Here is a 20,915-nt window from a genome sequence, read left to right on the forward strand (position 1 = left end):
TGGCAAAAACTATAACTTAGTTTTTACTTAGACATTTCAAATTTACTCCAACATTCCCTGAAGTTTTGTTTGTTTGTTTGTTTTCCCTATATTCTTTTTTATTTGGTGTTCATAGAAATGTATTTATTTTTAATTATTTTATACTGAAGTATATCTCTAGAATATGAAAAATGTATGTGACATGTATATTTGGTGTACTTGCTCTGAATTTAATCAGATAAAGGAGATGGAAAAAAATCTCTACTATCCGGCGTCCGCCATCTTGCCTCTCCCTCCCTGCCTGGTCTGAAGCCGAGTGCGGAAGTGGAAGCGGCACTGTGCGGGTTCAGGGTTCCGCCTGTGGACGGCTTGCCAGAGCCTTCAGCCGACACAGACTGTTATCCATCCCAAATCAAACATTTGTGAGCAGCACAAACACGGGTCGACATGGCAGGACGGTTACCGGCGTGTGTTGTCGACTGCGGCACAGGGTAAGCTGTTCAAACCGGACCGCCATGCACAGAGCACGGAGGTTTTTTTGGGTGTCACCGAGTAACGTTAAGGACTGTCAGTGTCAGCAGCAACTGGGTGTGTGTGTGTGTATGTGTGTATGCCCAGACAGCTAGGCAGCTAGCACAGCTAAATATGCTAACGAATAGCCACTCATTTTCTGCCCATTCATTGCGAGATAAACCCCCTCAGATAGCTTCGGCTAGCTCGACTTGCACACTCGGTGCTAATGTTTGATAGCCGCTATGTAGCTCTTGAACAGGATCATTAGCTGGCTAGCGGTCTGCCTTCATTACCAGAAAATGTTTTCTTCCTGTCTAAGGGATTTGATTTGCAAGAACCTATATATGCTGTGACAAGATGAGGGCTTCCTTCCTTGCTAGTTTCATTCATTTAGAGCTAGCTAGCCAGCTTGGATTCGCTTATTGTACTCCATCCCTTTCCTCGCCCTTTCCAGCTCTCATAGATTCATCGTAGAGGTGATTTTTTTTGTACTTTTGCTATTGCAATTGGTGAATCTTTTTGCACAGTGGTTACCCTGTATGTGAGCAGGCGCAGAGCGACTTCCTACACAGCCTACACTTCCTCATTCACGCTTTTTAGTCCATATATGGTCGTTTCTCGGCATCGCTGTATGTTTTTTTTTTATTAAGTTCTGTAATTTTTCTTCTCCATCGGGCGACTGATCGTTTGCCCAACCGATTTGTCGCAATTGTACTGACATAACACGCATGTGCTTTAGAGCTAATGGTAATGTAAAATGCATGTCAAAATAATATTCAGCAAGATGTGCTCTCTCTCTCTCTCTGCAGCAGTGTGTATTGAGCGTCATGCATACCTGCCTTTCCGCTGTGACACCATGTAGGTTTTGACTCCTTGATTGTTGTAGGGATGGTTTTAGTGTTTTTTTTTTTTTTTGTTTTTTTTTTTAATGGATCTTTTTTTTCCCACTGGGATTACTGGCGAGCTAAACTATGTAAGACATTACTATAGAGGTCTTTTAATTGTGTTCAGGCTCCAAATGAGGATAGGAAACCCTTCTTTTTTGTGAATGAATCATTTGCTACTCTCATAGAGAGAACCATTTTCATGCAGACATGCAGTTTTAAACCTAGTGGCAACTAGGGTAAAAGTCGGCATTATAGTTATGCTCAGTTTGGTTTTGGGGGCTGTAAGTGGTTTGCATTGCTTACATGTAGAGACTCGACCTCCGCACATTGCATACCTCTCCACTTATCCCCCTCCTCCCTTCGGGCTATTAACCAGTATAGTGCTTCTGGTCGGTACTGTGGAGGAAGAGCAAGAGTAAATGCAGCTGAGAATTAGGTTAGCTTATGATAGCTTCTTCCTGAAGCAGATGTTTTTTTTTTTTTCTTTCTGGCCAGGAGTTTCAGTCATAAATCACTGTATCTTCCAATATTAATGACAGCCGGAGTGAGTTAGTTTGTATGTGGTGAAATGTAATCTCAGGCATAAGATCACCCATTCGGTTAAGGCCAGGATTATGCTCATAATCAGTCTTTCTAAGTGAAAATTATGAGGTGTCCCAGCTCTGCAGCTCGGCCAGAGAGCGTCAGTCAACCAGCAGATGTTGTAAAGTGCTGGGAGGGTGAAACAGCTGTGGACAGCTTCGTCAGAATCAGGACATCTCACATAGCATAGCTAAAGTCTATGAGTCATGCCAGTGATGGCCAAAATGTGACAGCTCCACTTCCTCTCTTACATCAACAACCTTCTAAGTGGCCTGCTATAATTAGAATAGAGCCGTCCATGCAACAGAAGAACAGCAGCAGCAGATCTGGAGATAATTTTGGTCAAATTAAGAATGAGTGTCTTGATAGCGGTGCTGTCCTTTGTGCAAAATTAGTAACAGTGCTTTAATCAAGATCTTCCTCTGTAGAAAACAAGACAAAGGACAGTCCTTTTTCAGAGGGTGGACTAGCTTTTGAGTTGTTGGAAAGGTGATCAGTTAATTTGTAGAGATTTGCTAGTCAAACAATGAAACAACATCAACTGCATTTTTTAGGCAGATGCTTATCATTTTCTCTTATTAACCTACTTAAGGAAGGAAAGATGTCATCCTGGATATTAATGGCTCAAGTTATAGACTGAATTTCAGCAATAAAAAAATCAATAACTGCGTTTGAGCAGCTGGCTTTTCTGGCCTTTTTCTAGCAGAAAATCGTACACCAGGTGTTGCAGCTTCAAAGAACTTGGATGGAGTCCGTCTGTTTTGTCCCAAGTCAACAGTGGAAATTTAGTAACTTATGGCAAAAATCATCAACCATCCTAAGCTTCAATCTAAATGATAAGTTATGGGTTAAAGTAGATCTGTATTATAGGCTGCAGGCTTTGTATTACTGTTTGTGTGAAAGGGATATGCCACTGAACTTGAGGCAAAAAAAAATTCTTCACTGTGAGGTTTGTAACAGGAGAAAGGTTTCCCACTCATGCAGGACACATTCACTTGTGTCCTGCAGAGGAAAACTCTTTCTTCAGTTATCTTTTGTCAAAACATGGACGAATAATCCAACCAATCAGCTACTATTTTTGTGGAGATCTTGTGTGGCTGATGGTTCTTTGGAGCTCCAGTTTTCCAGTGTGGTAATGTCCACTGTCAGGCGTGTGGTGCCTCAGGCTTGTCGAGGCAGGTGCTGCTCCAGACAAGCTGGGACTGTTCTGTGGTATGAAGTGCTATGTTGTGTTGTTCAGTGTACCACTGCAGCTCTATGGCCTGCTGTTACTGTCAGTCAAAGTTCTTATAATGAGATTACACCCTGGAAATACTGTTGGGTTTGACTGGTACAGGCATTTGAAGGCTGATATCAGTCCCCGTATTTTTGGACTGACACAGCCAATAGCTGAAATGTTTTGATGATACTTAAAATCTTCAAAAACAGACAATTTTATTCCAAGAAACAACACATGTTCAGTGTTTTAGTTAGACAAGGGGACGCAAACACTCTCTGTTTATAGACAGCATGCAATAACAAAATAAAAACTTAGTCACATAACATACTTATGTGGAAATGAATCAAAACGTCGCACAAGTGTCAGTATGGATTAAAGACTTCACATAAACAACCAGTGAAACATTGATCTGTAGACCATTTTCACAGCAGCCATTTTGACATGAAATAGCAGGGTAAACACAGGTGCTACTAATGACATCAGTGAAGGTTCTGAGTCTGGCCAGTGAGCCAGCATCAACAGCAGCAGGACCCTGACTCTGTTAGACCTTAGTGGAACAGAACCTTAATCAATGTCATTAGTAACACCTGTGTTTACCTGCATTTCATGTCAAAATGGCTGCTATGGAAAAGGTACATTACACAATAAATATGTAATCAAACTGCATCTTACACATCATATCGTCGCTGGATGACCTTGATCGGCTGATAAATGTTTTTTACTATTATGCATTAGAATGTGACCCTGATATTATGTCACAACACATTTGCCAACTCAGAAGAACAACAAGCTATTAATAAATTGCTGTCACTGTGAATCACACTGCAAATCCTAACAAACTGAAGATCAATGACTATTTTTCAATGTAATATTACAAAAGTTCCTGGCATGCTTACAGTGTCTCCAGTTAGGTTTTGACTTGTAGGCTATTTCTTAAAAACCCTCACTATTAATGAATGTTGAAACCAACCTATTTCTGAGACTTAAGATATTGCCAGATCATTTCCTTTAAAGACTGCTGATGTGGCCCTTTGTGCCTTTATATGAATTCAAATTCAAAGGAGCCACTATTATGACCAGGATGTAGCCTATTATGCCCACAGTGCTTTGGCAGCACTCAGCAGTGTCCTCTATCAGTCCCCTGGGCCCTGTGTGCAGGAAGCATGGGAGTCCTGTCTGGGCCAAGTCTTACATCTGGTTAGCATGTGCCCAGCAAAGCACCACTCCACAAAGGAAGAACATGGAGAAAGCTGTAAAATCTCAAGTCTTTGATGCTAAGGCAAACGGTATGCTCCCAGTGTGTGTTGGCTAAACTGAATGAATAGGCTCAGTGTTGTTGAATCAAGTTATTTTAGTTTGTCTGAGTACAGGTGTTGAGAAAGACTCGACTTGGTTTAATTTTAATTTGTCAGTCAAGTGCCAAATGTTGCTTTTGTTGTTTGCAAGCACAGTCCTGTTGATTTTAGTTTCTTTCTCTTTTTTTGTAATATCACACTAGTGTATTTTTGGTTTTCACTTTCATTTGCTAGGCGTAAACCACAAAGAACTTCCATTTCACAGAAAACTAACTAATAAAGAACACAGCCAGTGCTGAGGTCAAATCTTCTCTGTATTTACACCACCCAGCTTATACAGAAATGATTCTTTTCTTTTTTTTTGAGAAATATGAATAGTCCTCAGTTTCCCAATGTGACATAAATGGGTCTTTGAATGGCCTCCCATTAGCAAACTGCAGAGCTGCTGCTGCTTTTGGAACCAAACCAATCCACTGAGAGACAGTGATGGTATTGATCAAAACGATAGCATAGGATGTGGCGGCCAAATATATTCTTTACTGAAGTAAACTTTCATGCATACAAATGTAGTGCCAGTAAACTAGCTAATGCTTGGATTGTCTGGCACACCAGAGTGAAATGGAGTGAAATGTGATGCTTCTCTCTTGCAGTTACACTAAACTGGGGTATGCAGGAAACACAGAGCCACAGTTCATCGTTCCATCATGTGAGTATTTAACTGTGCATTGAATTCTCCCCACATCAGCCAAGCAGGCCAATGACATGAGCAATTGACCATGGTGCATCGATATGATAAGGACAAAATGTTTTTTTTAACATCTCATTCAAAACATGCTTGTTTTCACGATCAGTTCCAGCAATAATAACATCATTATATTTAAATAATAATAATAATAATAATAATAAAAATAAAAAAAAACGAGTGCCTATAGGCTAGTGGACAAGTTCTCCTGAGCTGAAAACATGTCAATATAAGTTACAGTTTTTACCTGGCAAAGTCATCAGTGCTAAATTGCAGGATAAATGACAAAAATCAGTGCTGCAGCATTGTGTAAAGAGGAAGTGTCTCAGATTTCTGTCAGTGATTGAATAGAAAAGCAGGATAAAACATTAGCTTGTTATCCACTTCTGGTTAAATAGTATTATGCTTGTGCAGATGCCTCTTGATGTTATAGAGAGGCTTGATACAAACAGAAATCTAATGATTAGCCTAACTTTCAGAAAAGTGTAAAAGTTTGAGGAGCTTTGCTCTGTATTGAACATGTTCAAATTTTCCTTGTCAGGTATTGCCATCAAAGAGTCAGCCAAGGTTGGGGACCAGGCCCAGCGGAGGATGATGAAGGGGGTGGATGACTTGGATTTCTTCATTGGAGATGAGGCAATAGACAAGCCCACATATGCTACTAAGGTATCAGACCCTCTCTGATTAATTCAGTTGTTGAAAAACTACTGGAGAATCTGTTTCTGTGTTCTGTAATGATGGATTACAGATTTACAAAGTGTGCCAGAAGTAAATCTAGGGCTAGATAGCATATTTAAATTTTCTGGAGTACTGAAATATTCAGCTATGCCATAGTGCATGTAAGGTATTCAGGAATTTGCTCACTATCACTGAAAGCATTTACACATTGCACCGTAGGCAGTAGTCTATAGGGACAGGAGCAGCAGTAAGTTGGGTCTTAGTGCTTTGCCAAGAAGACTAACAGGGTGGACACAATGTTGAATCAAACTGAGAACCTTGTAGTCACAATATCCCTCTAAGCAACAGTCCAGCCTGCCTGCCAGTTACAATATGATTTTGTACTCGGCATAAAAGGTGGAAACCTTAACTATAGCTGCATTTTGACCTCAAGAACTTTCCCTAGGGACTAGGAACCTTTTGGAGATTTCACTGTGTTTACACCGCAGAGACCAGGGACATTATTTTACCCCTCAAAAAGTACTACCTCCCTGCTCAGTGGGTAGTACTTTCCAATAGTACAAGAAGTTTGGGGGTGTGGCTTGCAGTGCTGAACACTTCTGATTGAAACAGTTTTTCAGTTCAGTTCAGTCTTTATTGACAGACACAAGGTCCAATAAAAAACACACAACAAAAGACAACACAGTATCAATCAGTTAACATCAGCACATTGAATGACTACAACAAGAGCCTGTACCAATGATTCCAAATGCCTGAGTGATACTTGGAAGCACTAAGATTGGGCTGAGTCAGTAGCATGATAAACATGTTCTCTGAGACATTCAGATGGCAGATAAACTTATAGGTCAACCTTCTCAGTAGGGCATTTTTGTTCATTGTACTTAAACATATCAACATGGAGTTACAGAAGAAATCATACAACAGATGGACCTCTAATAACAATTCTCTAGCAAACCACCCTTTTATTTGGTCATCGGGAGAAGGGAAAATATAGCAGCACTGCCTCATCTCTTCTTGCATGCTTGGACAAACAGCTGTCGCTTTTTCATACTCAGTGGACTAATTTGCCTAATCTTAGCAGGTTGTTAGACCACAGTGGAAACACAGACAGCAGTGGGCTTAAGGAACCTTTTAGTTCCCTGAAAAGTAGTCCCTGAGACTAAAAGTTCTGGGTACTTTGAGTGAAAACTCAAAGTACTTTCACTAACTTTCTAATGGACATTGATTGGCTTCAGAATCTTCCATCAATGCCTCAGAGGTCTTAACTGACTGACCTTTCAAGCAGACTGTTGTGCCAAGCAGTTATTATGTCTCTCTCTCTCTCTCTTTCTCTCTCTCTCTGTCTCTCTCTCTGTCTGTCTTCTCTCTCTATATATTTATATAGATAGATATTTTTTCTCTTTTTTTTTTTCTTCTTATTGCTACATGCCAATGTTAGGAAATTAAACCATAAGTTAGTACTGTGCACTTTATTCAGAATGTGTGTGGATGAGCATTTCATAATGGGAAGAAGCTTTGGCCCAAAATTTGAAGACATTTCAGTGTTCCTAGCCTTTCATTTCCTAAAGACAAATGAATACGTTTTAAAGAGGAATTTTCCAAACATTTCTCTTTTGAACTCCCTCCTTTCCCAAGGGGATGTGGATGATGTGGTTCCACTCCACCCACTGCGTCCAGCATAACAAATGCATGACATCATGTGTCACTGGCACGCTGCGCATTTTAGAGATTGTTGTTGCAGTGCATTACCTGCTGGACTCTGTCAGATGTCATCATTTATTTAAATACTGTGATGTTAGCGAAACAAAACCAGAAACCTGCCTGACAACTCCCTGTAAGGGCTGCTGCTCATGTACAGAGGCTGTAGTCCTGTAAAGATTACTGAATTTCTCAGTCCAGCTGCTACAGTTCAGATATTCAGGTTCAGTGGCTTAGAAGTCAACTGGACAACAATCTTGCAAAAGCATACTCTTCTCTAGTATGTTTTTCTTCCCTTTCTGGGTTCAGTGAGCAGCTAAATTTTCCCCATTGTCTCATCATCTCCATCACTGTTGTAATCTCCAAAACAATCGTTCAGTTGTACTTTGGCTCTCCTGTTTCCACACATTTGTTTTTGTACTGTCGCTTTTGGTTGAAGCAGACAAAACTGACATTGTACAAATAGTCTTTTCTTGTAGTGAGAGGATGTGTTCCATCACAACTTCCAAATGCCCAGTCACCCAAGCTTGGTGCCTGCATTGCCAAAGAAGTCTATTTTGGAGTGGGTTGTGGTTCAGATGTCACTAAAACCTTGCTAAAGCATACAAAAACCTAGTTTTTAATTCTTTCAGAAGCTCCTCATACAATAAAGTCACACTTTGAAAACAATTTTAAGCATATTTCATTCTGTCATTTAGGTGGTAAGATGTATCTGTTGATGTGCAGCTTAATCCAGAGGGCAGTGAAATAGTCTGAATACGATTGAGATTAAATATACATCACTGTTTTTTCAAAACTGTTGGAACCATTTTTGTTACAACAACTTCCACATTTTATGGCACACCTGCTCTGTTTGCATTAGTCTTGTTTGCATTTCCTCCTTTGCTCTGATTTCTCATACATTATTCTGACTGGCTGTCCTTTTGACCCCTGTGCCAACAGTGGCCAATCCGTCATGGTATTGTGGAAGACTGGGACCTGATGGAGCGCTTCATGGAGCAGGTCATCTTCAAGTATTTGAGGGCAGAGCCTGAGGACCACTACTTCCTCCTGGTAAGACTCCTGAGCCATGTTTGATTACCCATTTAACAACCCCCCTTTCACTTCCCCTCAGTCCACAACAGCAGGCCTTGTAACAAATAATACATGAAACTAAAATTACACACAACAGTGATGAATAAATCCTCCACATATTTATTTATCTCTTGCTCTGCCATGATGGTTCATGCACAAGAAATGGCCAGTGATCACAATGCATTCAGGTCAAGTTGCAATTCTGAAAGTCTGCATTGTTGCTGACACACTTCATTAACCCTCAAAGGGTTGATGTCAGAAGTCCAAGGGGAAGGGAAGTGGACGTGAATGTGGACTAGGGCAGGCTGTGATGACTAATGAAGCACAGGGCAGGAGAGTGTGGCCAGCCGACTTCTCAAAGCTACATCCAGGAACTTAATGGACATTCTCAGTGGCCTGCTCTGTCTGCGTGCCCCAAGGCAGTGTGTAAATAAACTGGCTCACCTGCCAAGAGTTAGCAAACAAAAAAATATATACCTGCCAAGAACCTGTCCTTTGCAGCCAAAATGACTTAATAGGTGTGTTTGCTCTCTACCTGTTAATTGTTAATAACTGTTTTGTATATAGAATCGATCACTGTGTGAAGCACTCAATGAAGAGACAAGTAACAACCTGATTGTTCACCTATACAATGCACTTGCTTTGTTATACCACATTGGAATAAAGTTCAGCTTCAACTAGTATTACCGTAGTAGGCTAAATAACATCAAGGCATTCATAGTATCATCATACATGCAATACTCCTAAATCAGATGCAAAACTGTGTATTCTTACAGTTAAAGGACCATACCAATGATTTTGCATGTTTGTCATAATATCTATAAAATGTATATACTCCATATTTCTTCTAATTTGTTCCCAAAGCAAGCAGTCACATTTTAAAACTCTTATATAATTTTTTATACCTTTTTTTTTTTTTTTTTTTTTTTTTCCAGCCACTGGATTCCATTCATAATACTACAATATGAAAATTACAGAGCCTGGAAGGTGCAATGAGAAGGAAAAAAAATATTTTGAGGACACAATTTACTAATTTGATCCTCTGGGTACAAATGTTGTCTGCTGCAGTTGCAGTCTTCTCCTGGGAGAAGCAAAGCGTACCTCATACTTATCTCCTGGCCATGAATTAACGAAAACATGGGAACAAGTTCATTAAATTGAGGAAACCAGTTATATCTCATGGCCACTAATTAGAAAATTGTTGCCTCAAAATATCCCCCCCCCAGTGCACTTCCCAGGCCCGTTTCTTTCAGAGACTTCAAACTTTATTCATACAGTATTCCATCACTGTAATATAAACTAGGCAAAAAAAGTTCTGCACCGCTTTTTCAGTCTATAATTTCTCCCCTTTATTTATACCCAATAGTGTTGTATCTTATACCGTTGTAAAGCCTGATTCGCCCTCTTTCCAATGAAAACACATTGAATGGGATTTGAAATTGGACGGAGTGAAATGGTCCCTCTGCTGTAGAATAGTACCCGGGAAATATTTGCTTTACATAGCCAATTATCAGTTCTGTGGCTCAAATTAAAAAATTTAGGGATTTTGATGATAATATACAGTGAAATCTTTATTATTTCCACACTAATTTGCAAAATTGTTTGCTGCAAGGTAAATTTTGAGTAAATTTTAGTAAATTGGCCAAACATTCCAAATCACTGCTGTGGTCCTTTAAGCAGACCTAACGTTTAAGTCTGAAGTTACAGAATATCTGTGGTGTGTGTTTTGTGTTTGTGAATTCAAACTGTGTTCTCTCTTTGCAGACAGAGCCCCCTCTGAACACACCAGAAAACCGAGAATACACAGCTGAGATCATGTTTGAATCCTTCAATGTACCTGGACTGTACATCGCAGTGCAGGTACAGCTTCACGAGCAGGGGTTATCTTTTGTGTGAATGAGAGATGTTGTATGACCCTGAAAGACACATCCTTCCTCTCATCTGAATGATAACCCCACTATTTTAATCTGCACTCTGCTAGGCCAGTTTTAAATTTCTCATCTCAGAATTTTTAGCCAGTTTTTTCATTTCTAACTATTTGCAAATTTGACCATTTGGCCAGTTGTCATAATATGGTAGTATGTAGGAATGTGTTGGAGTGTGAATGTGGTCTCTGTGTATGCACAAACAGTATGCACAAGGGCAGACAGCATGACATTGCTTTCTGTGTGTCTGTGTGTGTGTGTGTCTGTGTGTGTGTCTGTGTGTCTGTGTGTCTGTGTGTCTGTGTGTCTGTCTGTCTGTCTGTGTGTGTGTGTGTGTGTGTGTGTGTGTGTGTGTGTGTGTGTGTGTGTGTGTGTGTCTGTGTGTGTTCTTCTCAGGCTGTGCTGGCTCTGGCAGCCTCCTGGACGTCCAGACAGGTGGGAGAGAGGACACTGACGGGCACTGTCATCGACAGCGGCGACGGTGTCACTCATGTCATCCCCGTGGTGAGTTTACTGACTGAGTGGCTCATGCTGGCCAACACACACCATTCACTCCATTGCTCACTCATGCACGCACATACACACTTCCTGGTATTTAGAATTAGAGCGTCCATTGGAAATTTAGGGGTGTGCCATATCGTATCATTGATGACAGTACCAGTATGATTTTCTTCTGTGATAAAACTGGTCATATCATGATACTGGCAACAGCAGCAGCAAGTGGTGATGAAAGTCACTACTAGCTCTGCTAGAGTTAATTGAAGAGCTAAAGTAGGGATGGGTATGATGAATCGCTGATAGATAAATGATCGTTAAGAATTTGGTTGATCACGTGGAATGATCTAACGTTGATAACTAATAGAGGTTGTGTAGTGTGTGTCTTGAAGCAATGCAATGAATTACCAAAAAACATGTTACCCACCAGAGGGTGCAATTTAACTATTTTAAGAGACTAGGAGAAAACTGATTTCTTTGCCCAGCGCTGCTGTACAGAAATTGAAGGTAAACATGATGGGGCACAGCGTGGTTTGGTGTTGAACCATTTCGAGCTAAAGAATGACACAGTTCATTGTAAACACTGCGATGCTGTGTGTAAGTGCAACACGACGACTCCAGTGCTGTACCACTTGGTCAGTGAATCCTCCTCTCAACCTACCACCACATCACATGGAGCTAAAAGCAGGGCTTCTAAAAAGCTAGCCACAGCTGACAGGGTTGTTCTAACTACAGACTGAATGCTAACAGCAGAGAGCTACCTCACCATCACCAGCCACCACATCGGTGATGACTGGCAAATGAGCTCAGCGGTCCTGCTCATACAGAGTCTGTCAGGCCGCCACACAGCTGACCTTCTCACTCAAAAGATGAATGAAGCTGTAGAGCAGCAAGGATTTGAAGGCCGAGTTATCGTATGCGTTGTTGTTATTGTTAATTTTCCCAATGGATGCCTTGAAATAACCTTGATGTTTTCTAAGCAGCGCAGGCTAAAGAGGAGACAGATTTGCAGCTGATCAGCTAATGCTAGCTTGTTGTATGAGTGAACTTCATAAATAAGTGGACAGAAGCTGATACAGACTGTCCGACTTTAAGTGGGTACCAAAACAGTCGCCATCTCAAGTCGAAGCACTTGTGTGAGCAGCAGCCAGAGGTCATGTGAGGAGGAGAGCCTGACAGCTGATGTGAAGTGGTAACCAAACATACAGACCACACTGGCTCAGCCCAGCGCAGCCAAATCACTGCACTGAAGATTAGCATTGAAGATCTGAGATTCTTTGTCTTTGTTTTACTATTTATATCTACTGAACCTGAAGGTCTTCTCACTTTAAATTATTCATTTGTTTACAAAGTGAGGAACAAAATTTAATTTGGTTGGTGTTACTGAATATTTGAAGGGAGAGTCTTTGTTACTTTCATGTTGACATTAAACTTTAAACACCTTTATTTTGTTGCAGTTGTGTATTGCTGCCATTATAAATTAATTGTAAAACATATTTTTGTGTTTTGTTTTATCGTCATGAATACTGTTACCGCAAAATACCCTGAAATATCATGATATGATTTTTCTTCTTCTTCTTTTTCCCAGTGAATCACAGTTTCATCTATCCAGTTATGTTATATGCCTACATGTGTTCTTTACTGACTGTAAATGTTTTTAATTTTTAAACAGAAGTGCCCATCCTTTCCTTAAGTGGCCTCTCTGTTGATAATTTCAGAGAGAGATTTGATCATTTAATTTCACTTTGTTCAGAACAGAACATTTTTAATGACTGATATTTCTATTGATTCTATATTTTCAATAAAATTTGAATTCTAATGTATATTAATTCATGACATTGTGTTATGAATGTAATGTAGAAGGCATGCGCTTTGCTGCCTCAATGAAAAACTATTTTCTTGGGCTCCAGGCAAAGTGAGTAAACATCTGATACAGCAAGCACACAAAAACTGAGTAACTACGCCTTGATAAGAAAAAAAAAACAACAACACTTTGATTTATTACCCATGGGCAGCAATATCATTCGTCCATAAAAACAATCTGTTAAGCATCATATTGTACCAAGGTTTTACTTTTTGTGCTTGCTGTGCACTTTCACCTCATGTGCTGTTAGTATAAAGTCCAGGCAAAAATGTATTTTATCAGTCTGACTGTTGGTCATCCAATAACAAAGAACTTGCCCCTCTCAGAATGGCTCCCCAAAGCCTTATAATAGTCTCCCTATTTGTCCTTCTTATATTTGACTCTTTCATGCTTTTTATTCTTTAAATTTATGCCTGGCATTTTAAAAAATCCTTTATTGAGTAACCCTTTGTCGTTTGTGTATTTGCTCGTCTGCAAAGCGCTTTGGAACCCTGCTTTAAGAACTGATGTATATCTAAAGTTTTCTTTTATTGCATTTATTTTCTCCACCTGTCTGCTTCCTCAGTGTTAGTATAATCTAGGACTTCAAAAGTAGGCCATGATATTTGAGAGGTTGGAAGGAATTACTCAGTTAGAAAATGTGCTTGCAGAATACATTTTGTGGTTGGGTGACTGAGTCAGCTCGTCTCTGGCCACTGCTGAACATATGCAGAACGAGCCAAGCTCAACACTGTGGGAATATGGAAAAGGCCTCGCTGTGTTTAGATCCCAGAAAAACAATCAGACGGAGACAGGGAGAACTCACCAGGCATTACCTCTCATTTTGCATTTTGTACATACCTATGTGTGTGTTGTGTTGTCGTCCCATTTATGTGCTGACTTCCCCTCTCACTTTGTTTCTCTCTCGCTTTCTCTTTCTGTCTTTTCCATCTCTTTCGGTCCCTGTCTATTTTCTTCTCTTGTGGTTTCACCCTCGCTCTCTGTCTCTCTCGTTTTCTCTCAGGCCGAGGGCTATGTCATCGGCAGCTGTATAAAGCACATTCCCATCGCAGGACGCGACATCACCTACTTCACCCAGCAGCTCCTGAGGGAGCGGGAGGTGGGCATCCCGCCAGAGCAGTCGCTGGAGACGGCCAAGGCAGTCAAGGTTAGTCACTCGGCTACATTTCCCATCAACAAGCTCTTCTGCCAAGGAGGTTGAGGTTGTCCCGACTGCCGACTGGAGTTACATTTGTCATTCCCTGTATCACCTCCTGGATTCATGTCTGTTTCAAATGATTACGTCTGTATGTTTAATCAAAAAAACCCAAAAAACTAGTTAATAAGCTTCTTTGGTGACCTTGATATAGGTATTAGGACAAAGTACATGGTTTCACATTATAAACGATGGTACTCTACTGTGGATATTGTCACCTTCTTGTTTTTCTTTAGTTCTTTCATTTTTGCTCTTGCTTGCTTTTTCTTTTTTCCATTTGTTCTGTCCTCCTTTCCCTTCACTTCTTTTATAAATTCTTTCTTCCCTCCCTTCCTCTTCTGTTTTTTCAACTGATTGTGTCAGTGTAAGGGCATGCTAATCCCTTGCCAGTGGCCGAGAGCAGCCTCACCCCTTGGCTGTCTCAGATGAGTTCTGACTGGTGGATGCAATGCGATGGAGAATTAGAGGAAAAAATTATAATGCTTACAAAGAGGAGAGCAAAAGCCAGGCAGTTGTTCAGCTGTTATGTGAGTTTTCAATCTGTCTGCACACCACTGCAGTGAAAACAAATTCTGGTGCATTTATTTGTCCATCAAAACAAGGCTGTTGTGAGCCTGTTGTTGTGGTGGATGCCATGTAAGATGGTTTCCCCACAAAAAGATATGTGCATTAAAAAAAAAAAAAAAAAAAAGATGTGGCTGTTTCCCTCCAGTCACTCTTACTGACCCTGGAAAAATTGAAAAACCTCATTTTTTTTTCTTGTGGACACAAGGTGGCACTATTGGTCTGTCAGTTAAATGCAAACCAATAGTCTTGCAAAATGCTTGTCTATAGTTGTCCTGTTTTGTTGTTTCTGTTTTGTTCTTTTGTTTAGCTTTGCCTCTGACAGGTGACATTGTCCCCAACTCCTGGATCAAATCAAACCATAGCAAATGGATTTCAAAATTGCAAAATGCATAGGTGCAACTGGGAAAGTTTTGTCACATCTACAATCAAGTCATTGTTTGCAGAGAACAAAGAACCACTGACTCAAAGACAGCGATCAATAGCAACCCTTTACAGACATGATTTACTGTTTTCAATGTCAGTTTTTTTGCTACAGCACCAAAGTACTTGAGAGTTAATTTGACATAGTTTGCAGCTTCACAAGCTAGCACTACTTTTATGTTGATGATATGGTCATTAGGCCCCCCCCGCTCCCTTTTTCAGCTACCACAGTTAATTGTGATTCTCCTTGTTTCCCCACACTTCTTCCATACTTATTAAACAGCTTGTTAATCTAAGTCTGTGGTGTTTTTGATGTCGAGGGCCATTCTTCATTACCCCGAGACACAAACACAAGAAATAAAGTGAATCCAAATAATTAACATTTGTCATCGAGGGGATGTGCCTTGTGGAGTTTTGCAAGACGTGTAGGGAAATGTTAATTTTACTTCTGTCAGGCTTGCAGTATGGACACACAAATCAAACCAATTACATTTCCTCTAAACATTTTCCCTTTTAAATGTGTGTTTAATTGTCTGAAAGGTTTTTCAAAAGTAGTATACATATATATTATAAAGCCAGTGGGAGCATTACAAGACAAAAAAGTTTGCTAACTTGTTCACCAGATGGGTTAGCTACCACAGCTAACTCTGCTAACAGGGAAGTACCGACATGTGTTTTTCGACCATCTGGGTTGCTGTGCTGAAACTGATGGTGGTTTAATTGTCTTTTTGCTGTTGCCATCAGGAGCGGTTCAGCTACGTGTGTCCAGACCTAGTCAAAGAATTCAACAAGTATGACACGGATGGCTCCAAGTGGATCAAGCAGTACACTGGCATCAACGCCATCAGCAAGAAGGAGTTCACCATTGATGTTGGCTATGAGCGCTTCCTGGGACCTGAGATCTTCTTCCACCCAGAGGTTGGTGAACAGTGTGTAAACTGAGGCTGTTAATCCTCCTGGCCTCTGTTGTCTGCTCACATGGCCACTGTTTTGATAAATATAGTCCCTGACATCAGTGGAAATTCCTGTGGCATAGATCAGGAAGGAATATTTCAGCGTGGATTAATTACAACTATAGCTTAATGAATCTGGCACATGTACAACAAAGAATGACACTTTGTTTTTGCTTGCTTGCCTATACCAGTTTGCCAACCCTGATTTCACCCAGCCAATCTCCGAGGTTGTGGATGAGGTCATTCAGAACTGCCCTATCGACGTCAGACGTCCTCTCTATAAGGTAAGCTGACATTCACCGTTCTCATCACACCTTTGAATCGAGCCCTAACTTTCTGTATATACTCACATATTTATGATTAACTTTTGTAAGATCTTGTTTAATGGTCAAATTTAGGCCTTTGTAGGGCACAAACTGTAACATTTAAATGTTTTGACAGTTCAAAAATTGAATTAAAAAAAGATTTCTAATGGTATTAACTTGTTGACTACTGCAGATAGTCCTGCTGTCTAGTGTTTTGATGGATACTACTTTAGTTTGTAATAAATCATTCATTATGATTTATGTCTTTGGTAAGTTAGTGGTATAATAGCAGGGACTGGAACTAGGGATGCAGCAGTTAACCAGTCACTGTTAACTACACTTTATAAACACCATGGCTTTCTAACCATAAGCATTTTAGATGCTGTGGTATCGCCTGAACACAGCCTTGTTTGCATGAAATGTGCAGAATTTCTCATGAGAGTGATTCACATTATTTTATGTCTGGGGCTTCATTAGCTAACAGAGGAGACAACATTATAGTTTTACATCCAACAAAAAGCATGGTAAATAAGTTATATGGGAGCATTTTGAATACCTTAATATGACTGTGGGATTGTTAAGAAGACTGATAAGTGTAATTTGCAAAACCTGCTGACGGAAAGTAGCGGCCAGGGGGTCAAATACATTTAACTTACCACAGCATCTTCCAGATGGCCATCCGTCGTTAAATAGCCAAGTCGAGGTAATTAAGCAAAGTTGAAACATCATTCATGAAATGTAAAGCTGGAAGGGGATTAAATAGAAAATTAGCAGTTAAAGTCAGTGAGTTGTCCAGAGTTGTTTAGTGTGATCTTTTAAAAGTCTGTATTGATTAAATGGTTTCCAATTAGAGGCTCCATTCCAAAATCAATCACTCTGTTTTCAAAAGGCACTTACTGTATTATGATCTCTGCTTCAAAAGCCAGCTATTGTGAATTCCACAAACATACATTGTACAGTTACCATATTTATTCTGTCATAGCATACTTTTTCTATCATATTTAAATGTTTACAATATAGAATAGATGCCTATTTTATTTCTGGACCAAAGTAAATACAAAAAAAAAAAAAGGAAAAATGTTTAAGATGCTCAATCAAATTTTTTTCCGCTTCGCTCCTACAGTTGCAAAACACGTAATAATCATAAATGCGTGACACCGTGATTTTCCCTCACACTATAATTGTGCCATCAAAATGTCACAGTGTTGCAGCCCTAGCTGTGGCTCTGTGTCAGGGTCTTGATTTACCCTACTGGAGGCATATTTTGCAATAATAACCCGCTTTTTGTATGTTGTGTGGTGTAATGCTCCCCAAGAAAACTATACTTGATGTATGTATATTAGATGAAAGGGGCTGGGGGAGAGCGGATATGTCATCAAGTGAGCTTTTCCCGATCGAAATACTTCTTTGAGTTGTTCCCACGGTACTCCCATCAGATATTTTCCTCTGTACACCAGGCTAATGTTGAGGTGGCCAGCTGGTAGCCAGTTGCTAGTCACTGGGGTTAAGTGCTTCTTGTTGGACATTTTTTTAATCCCCAGTGGCCTTTCTTCCACAGAACATTGTTCTCTCAGGAGGCTCCACCATGTTCAGGGACTTTGGGCGCCGTCTGCAGAGAGACCTAAAGCGGACGGTGGACGCCCGGCTGAAAATGAGTGAGGAGCTCAGCGGGGGCAAGCTCAAGGTGAGAGTACAGAAAGTACATCTAGAAAAGATCAGTACTGACAAAGCACAGTAACTATGTGAGTAGTTAAACTAAGACAACATGACTTTAAAGTTAATGTGCTGTTGTTTTCTTGTTGATACAGAAGTGGTAATTAATGATGTAATTTCACTTTATATCAGATAAACCCGATCCCCAGTGTATGACCTGTTTTAAATTTCAAAAATGCAACTTTTCACTTTGAGGCAGAAAGTGATGGTTTAGTCCCGCCCTCCTCTTCCTCACTTGGTTAACTACCTGCCCCAACACTTGTCACTCATCTTGATGAGCTGTCTGCTTTAAAGAGCATCTAGTCTGAGGCTGAGGTACCAGCTGTCCCCAAAGCCACAGCAGGCACTGGCAAAAGACAGTGAATGTAGCCAGGCTGTGATACAGAAATCATTGTTGATGTCTGGCATGCTTTTCAACGGGCCTCGTCTGCTTGTCATTTAGTTTTGCTCTCCTTTTGTTTGTTTGTTTTTTTTTTTTTTTACTGCCTTTTATTATCATGCTGTTGCTGTGATGCCTGCACCATGTGTGCTAGCTTCATATATATATACAATATACACTGTAAGGCAGAATACATTACTTTGATATTTAAAACCACATTTTTAGGAATTCATCTTCTCTGGAGTCGCCCATGGCATTCTGTTTCCATTCTACCCGTCAAAAATGAATTTTCTTGGTTGTCAAAGGCAGAGATCCTGCAGAGGAGAGCAAACGAGCACATTAATTTTAACAAGTGACTGTCACAGAGTTGCTAATAGAAATGCTGAAGATGTGAACTGTAACATGTACTTATGTAATTACATTGCATACTGTGTACACATTTTATAATGTATTAAGAAGCTATATGTGTGAACATTGGGAAATATGAAGGTTTAAATGTGATGTAAGTGGTCCTTCTGGTGCCCCTAAATGCTCTCACTGTTCTGCCTCCCCAGCCCAAACCAATCGATGTCCAAGTAATTACTCATCATATGCAGAGATATGCTGTTTGGTTCGGTGGATCAATGTTAGCATCAACTGTAAGTATCTCAAACATACTCCCAGAATGCTGTGTAAACCTGTATTATATTTTACAGTAGTATCATATTTAAAGAACAAACTAAGGAAAGAAAACAAAATTGCAACGAGTGCCTCATGTGACATCGAAAGTCCTGCTTTCACCAAATCCTTCCTTGTGTAAATGTCAGAACAATCAAGGTAATCATTTTAGGCCCATTGAATGGATGTTAATGTAATGTGAGGTTGGGACATTGCTTTTATTTTATTGTCTAAAGAAGCCCCCAACTAAAATATTTGGTTGATTTAAAATGACAATTCCACCAAAGAGGAGGTGTCTGTAAACAGGTTTTTGCTAAACAATTTTCAAAGGATCTCCGCAATAGATTTTTGTTATGTACTATTTGTTAATTTGGTTAGAATTGTTTTTTGATACTATATGTAAATCCTACTGGCAGGTCTTTACTGGTAAAAAATCGTCTGGTACACAGGAAATGATGCCTTTTCATATTTCTGGCAATAGCGACAGAGGTTTGTTTGGATTAAACAGAATAACTCGGTAGTTAGCATAAGCAGTGACTAAAGCTGAACAGAGAATGAGGAGAGTGCCACCTACAGAAAGTCAAACTTCATCAACAGAAAATCCCAGGAAAAGACATGTCACAGTTTGATTGACATGGGATTTTGGGGAAGTGCAGAAAATACCTCAGCAGTGGCACTTAGCACCAAAGATGGAGAAAAAAAAATAGAGCAAGAATCTTGCAGGTTACCACTGTAAGTGTTTTCCAAATTGAACTTTACTTCTGTGTTGGTAGTGTTTTTTTTCTTTCTTTTTTTCTTTTTTTCTTTTTTTTGGCACTTACAAGTGTAACCTTTGGGAAATAAGGCCCATTCAAAAATTGAGGCTTAGGAAAGCAATTTAACAGATGTGCTTGGTTCTATATATTGTTGCTGCTGGGTGAAGACCTTGAATCTCACAAATGTCAGCTTCTCAGGAAGACATTGTGTTTAGCTTGACGTCTAAACATTGTTGAGGATATCTAATCAAATGTGAAAAGGTTTCCCAAACCCAAGAGATATTCAATTTCCTCAACCCCCGGAGGACCCCTCAATTTATGTGAAAACATGAAAATCTTCAAAGTTTGAGTTACAAGGTTCTGATCTGACAGCAGCAGTATGTAACTTCACTGATTTTATTTTAAAATTGTGCTCTACCTCTTGTCCCAAAGCCCGAGTTCTACCAGGTTTGCCACACCAAAAAGGACTACGAAGAGATCGGGCCAAGCATCTGTCGCCACAACCCTGTGTTTGGAGTCATGTCTTAACTCTGGGCCTCCGACGTCTAACAATTCGGGGTGGGCCGGGCGGGGCAGGGAGGGCGGGGTCAGGTTGTGTAGAGGACAGGCTCGGGAGGTCAGGGACGGTGGCGCGTTTGTGCTTTTTGATTGCTCGTTCAACTATGGATGTAAGGAACAAGAGGGCAATCCAGAATATAAAAAGAAAAAAAAAAAAGACCAGACCAAACACAGACCGGCTGGAGAACTTATTGTGAATGTTCCTTCTTTTTGTTTTCTTTTTGTTTTGCTTTCCAACATGAGGGAAAAATGGTTTGTAAACCAAAACAGTTTTAAGAACATTTCCGGATCTGTTGAGCAGCGTGCAGAGAGCTAAACGGTGATGGTGATGATGATGATGATGATTATAAAGAAGGTGTTGGTGGAGGCTTAGAATAATGACTATAGCATTGATGATAATAACATGACATCAGAACATACTATTTATGTTTATAGAACATGAGTCCAGGCAATATCCGATGA

At 40.1% G+C, this 20,915-nt stretch overlaps 1 protein-coding gene across 1 annotated transcript; it reads left to right on the forward strand.

Annotated features, from left to right (window-relative positions):
- The first annotated feature begins 259 nt into the window (after positions 1-259).
- On the forward strand, positions 260-20,637 carry LOC115379832 (actin-related protein 3). Its single transcript, XM_030080753.1, has 12 exons — positions 260-470; positions 5,126-5,181; positions 5,759-5,883; positions 8,536-8,646; positions 10,432-10,527; positions 10,989-11,096; positions 13,955-14,098; positions 15,878-16,051; positions 16,278-16,370; positions 17,950-18,075; positions 19,038-19,121; positions 20,328-20,637. The coding sequence occupies exons 1-12, from the start codon at positions 427-429 to the stop codon at positions 20,421-20,423; spliced, it is 1,257 nt and encodes a 418-aa protein (XP_029936613.1). The 5' UTR covers positions 260-426; the 3' UTR covers positions 20,424-20,637.
- Positions 20,638-20,915: the final 278 nt, after the last annotated feature.

Source organism: Myripristis murdjan, chromosome 21, assembly GCF_902150065.1.
Source record: "Myripristis murdjan chromosome 21, fMyrMur1.1, whole genome shotgun sequence".
Classification (NCBI taxonomy): Eukaryota; Metazoa; Chordata; class Actinopteri; order Holocentriformes; family Holocentridae; genus Myripristis; species Myripristis murdjan.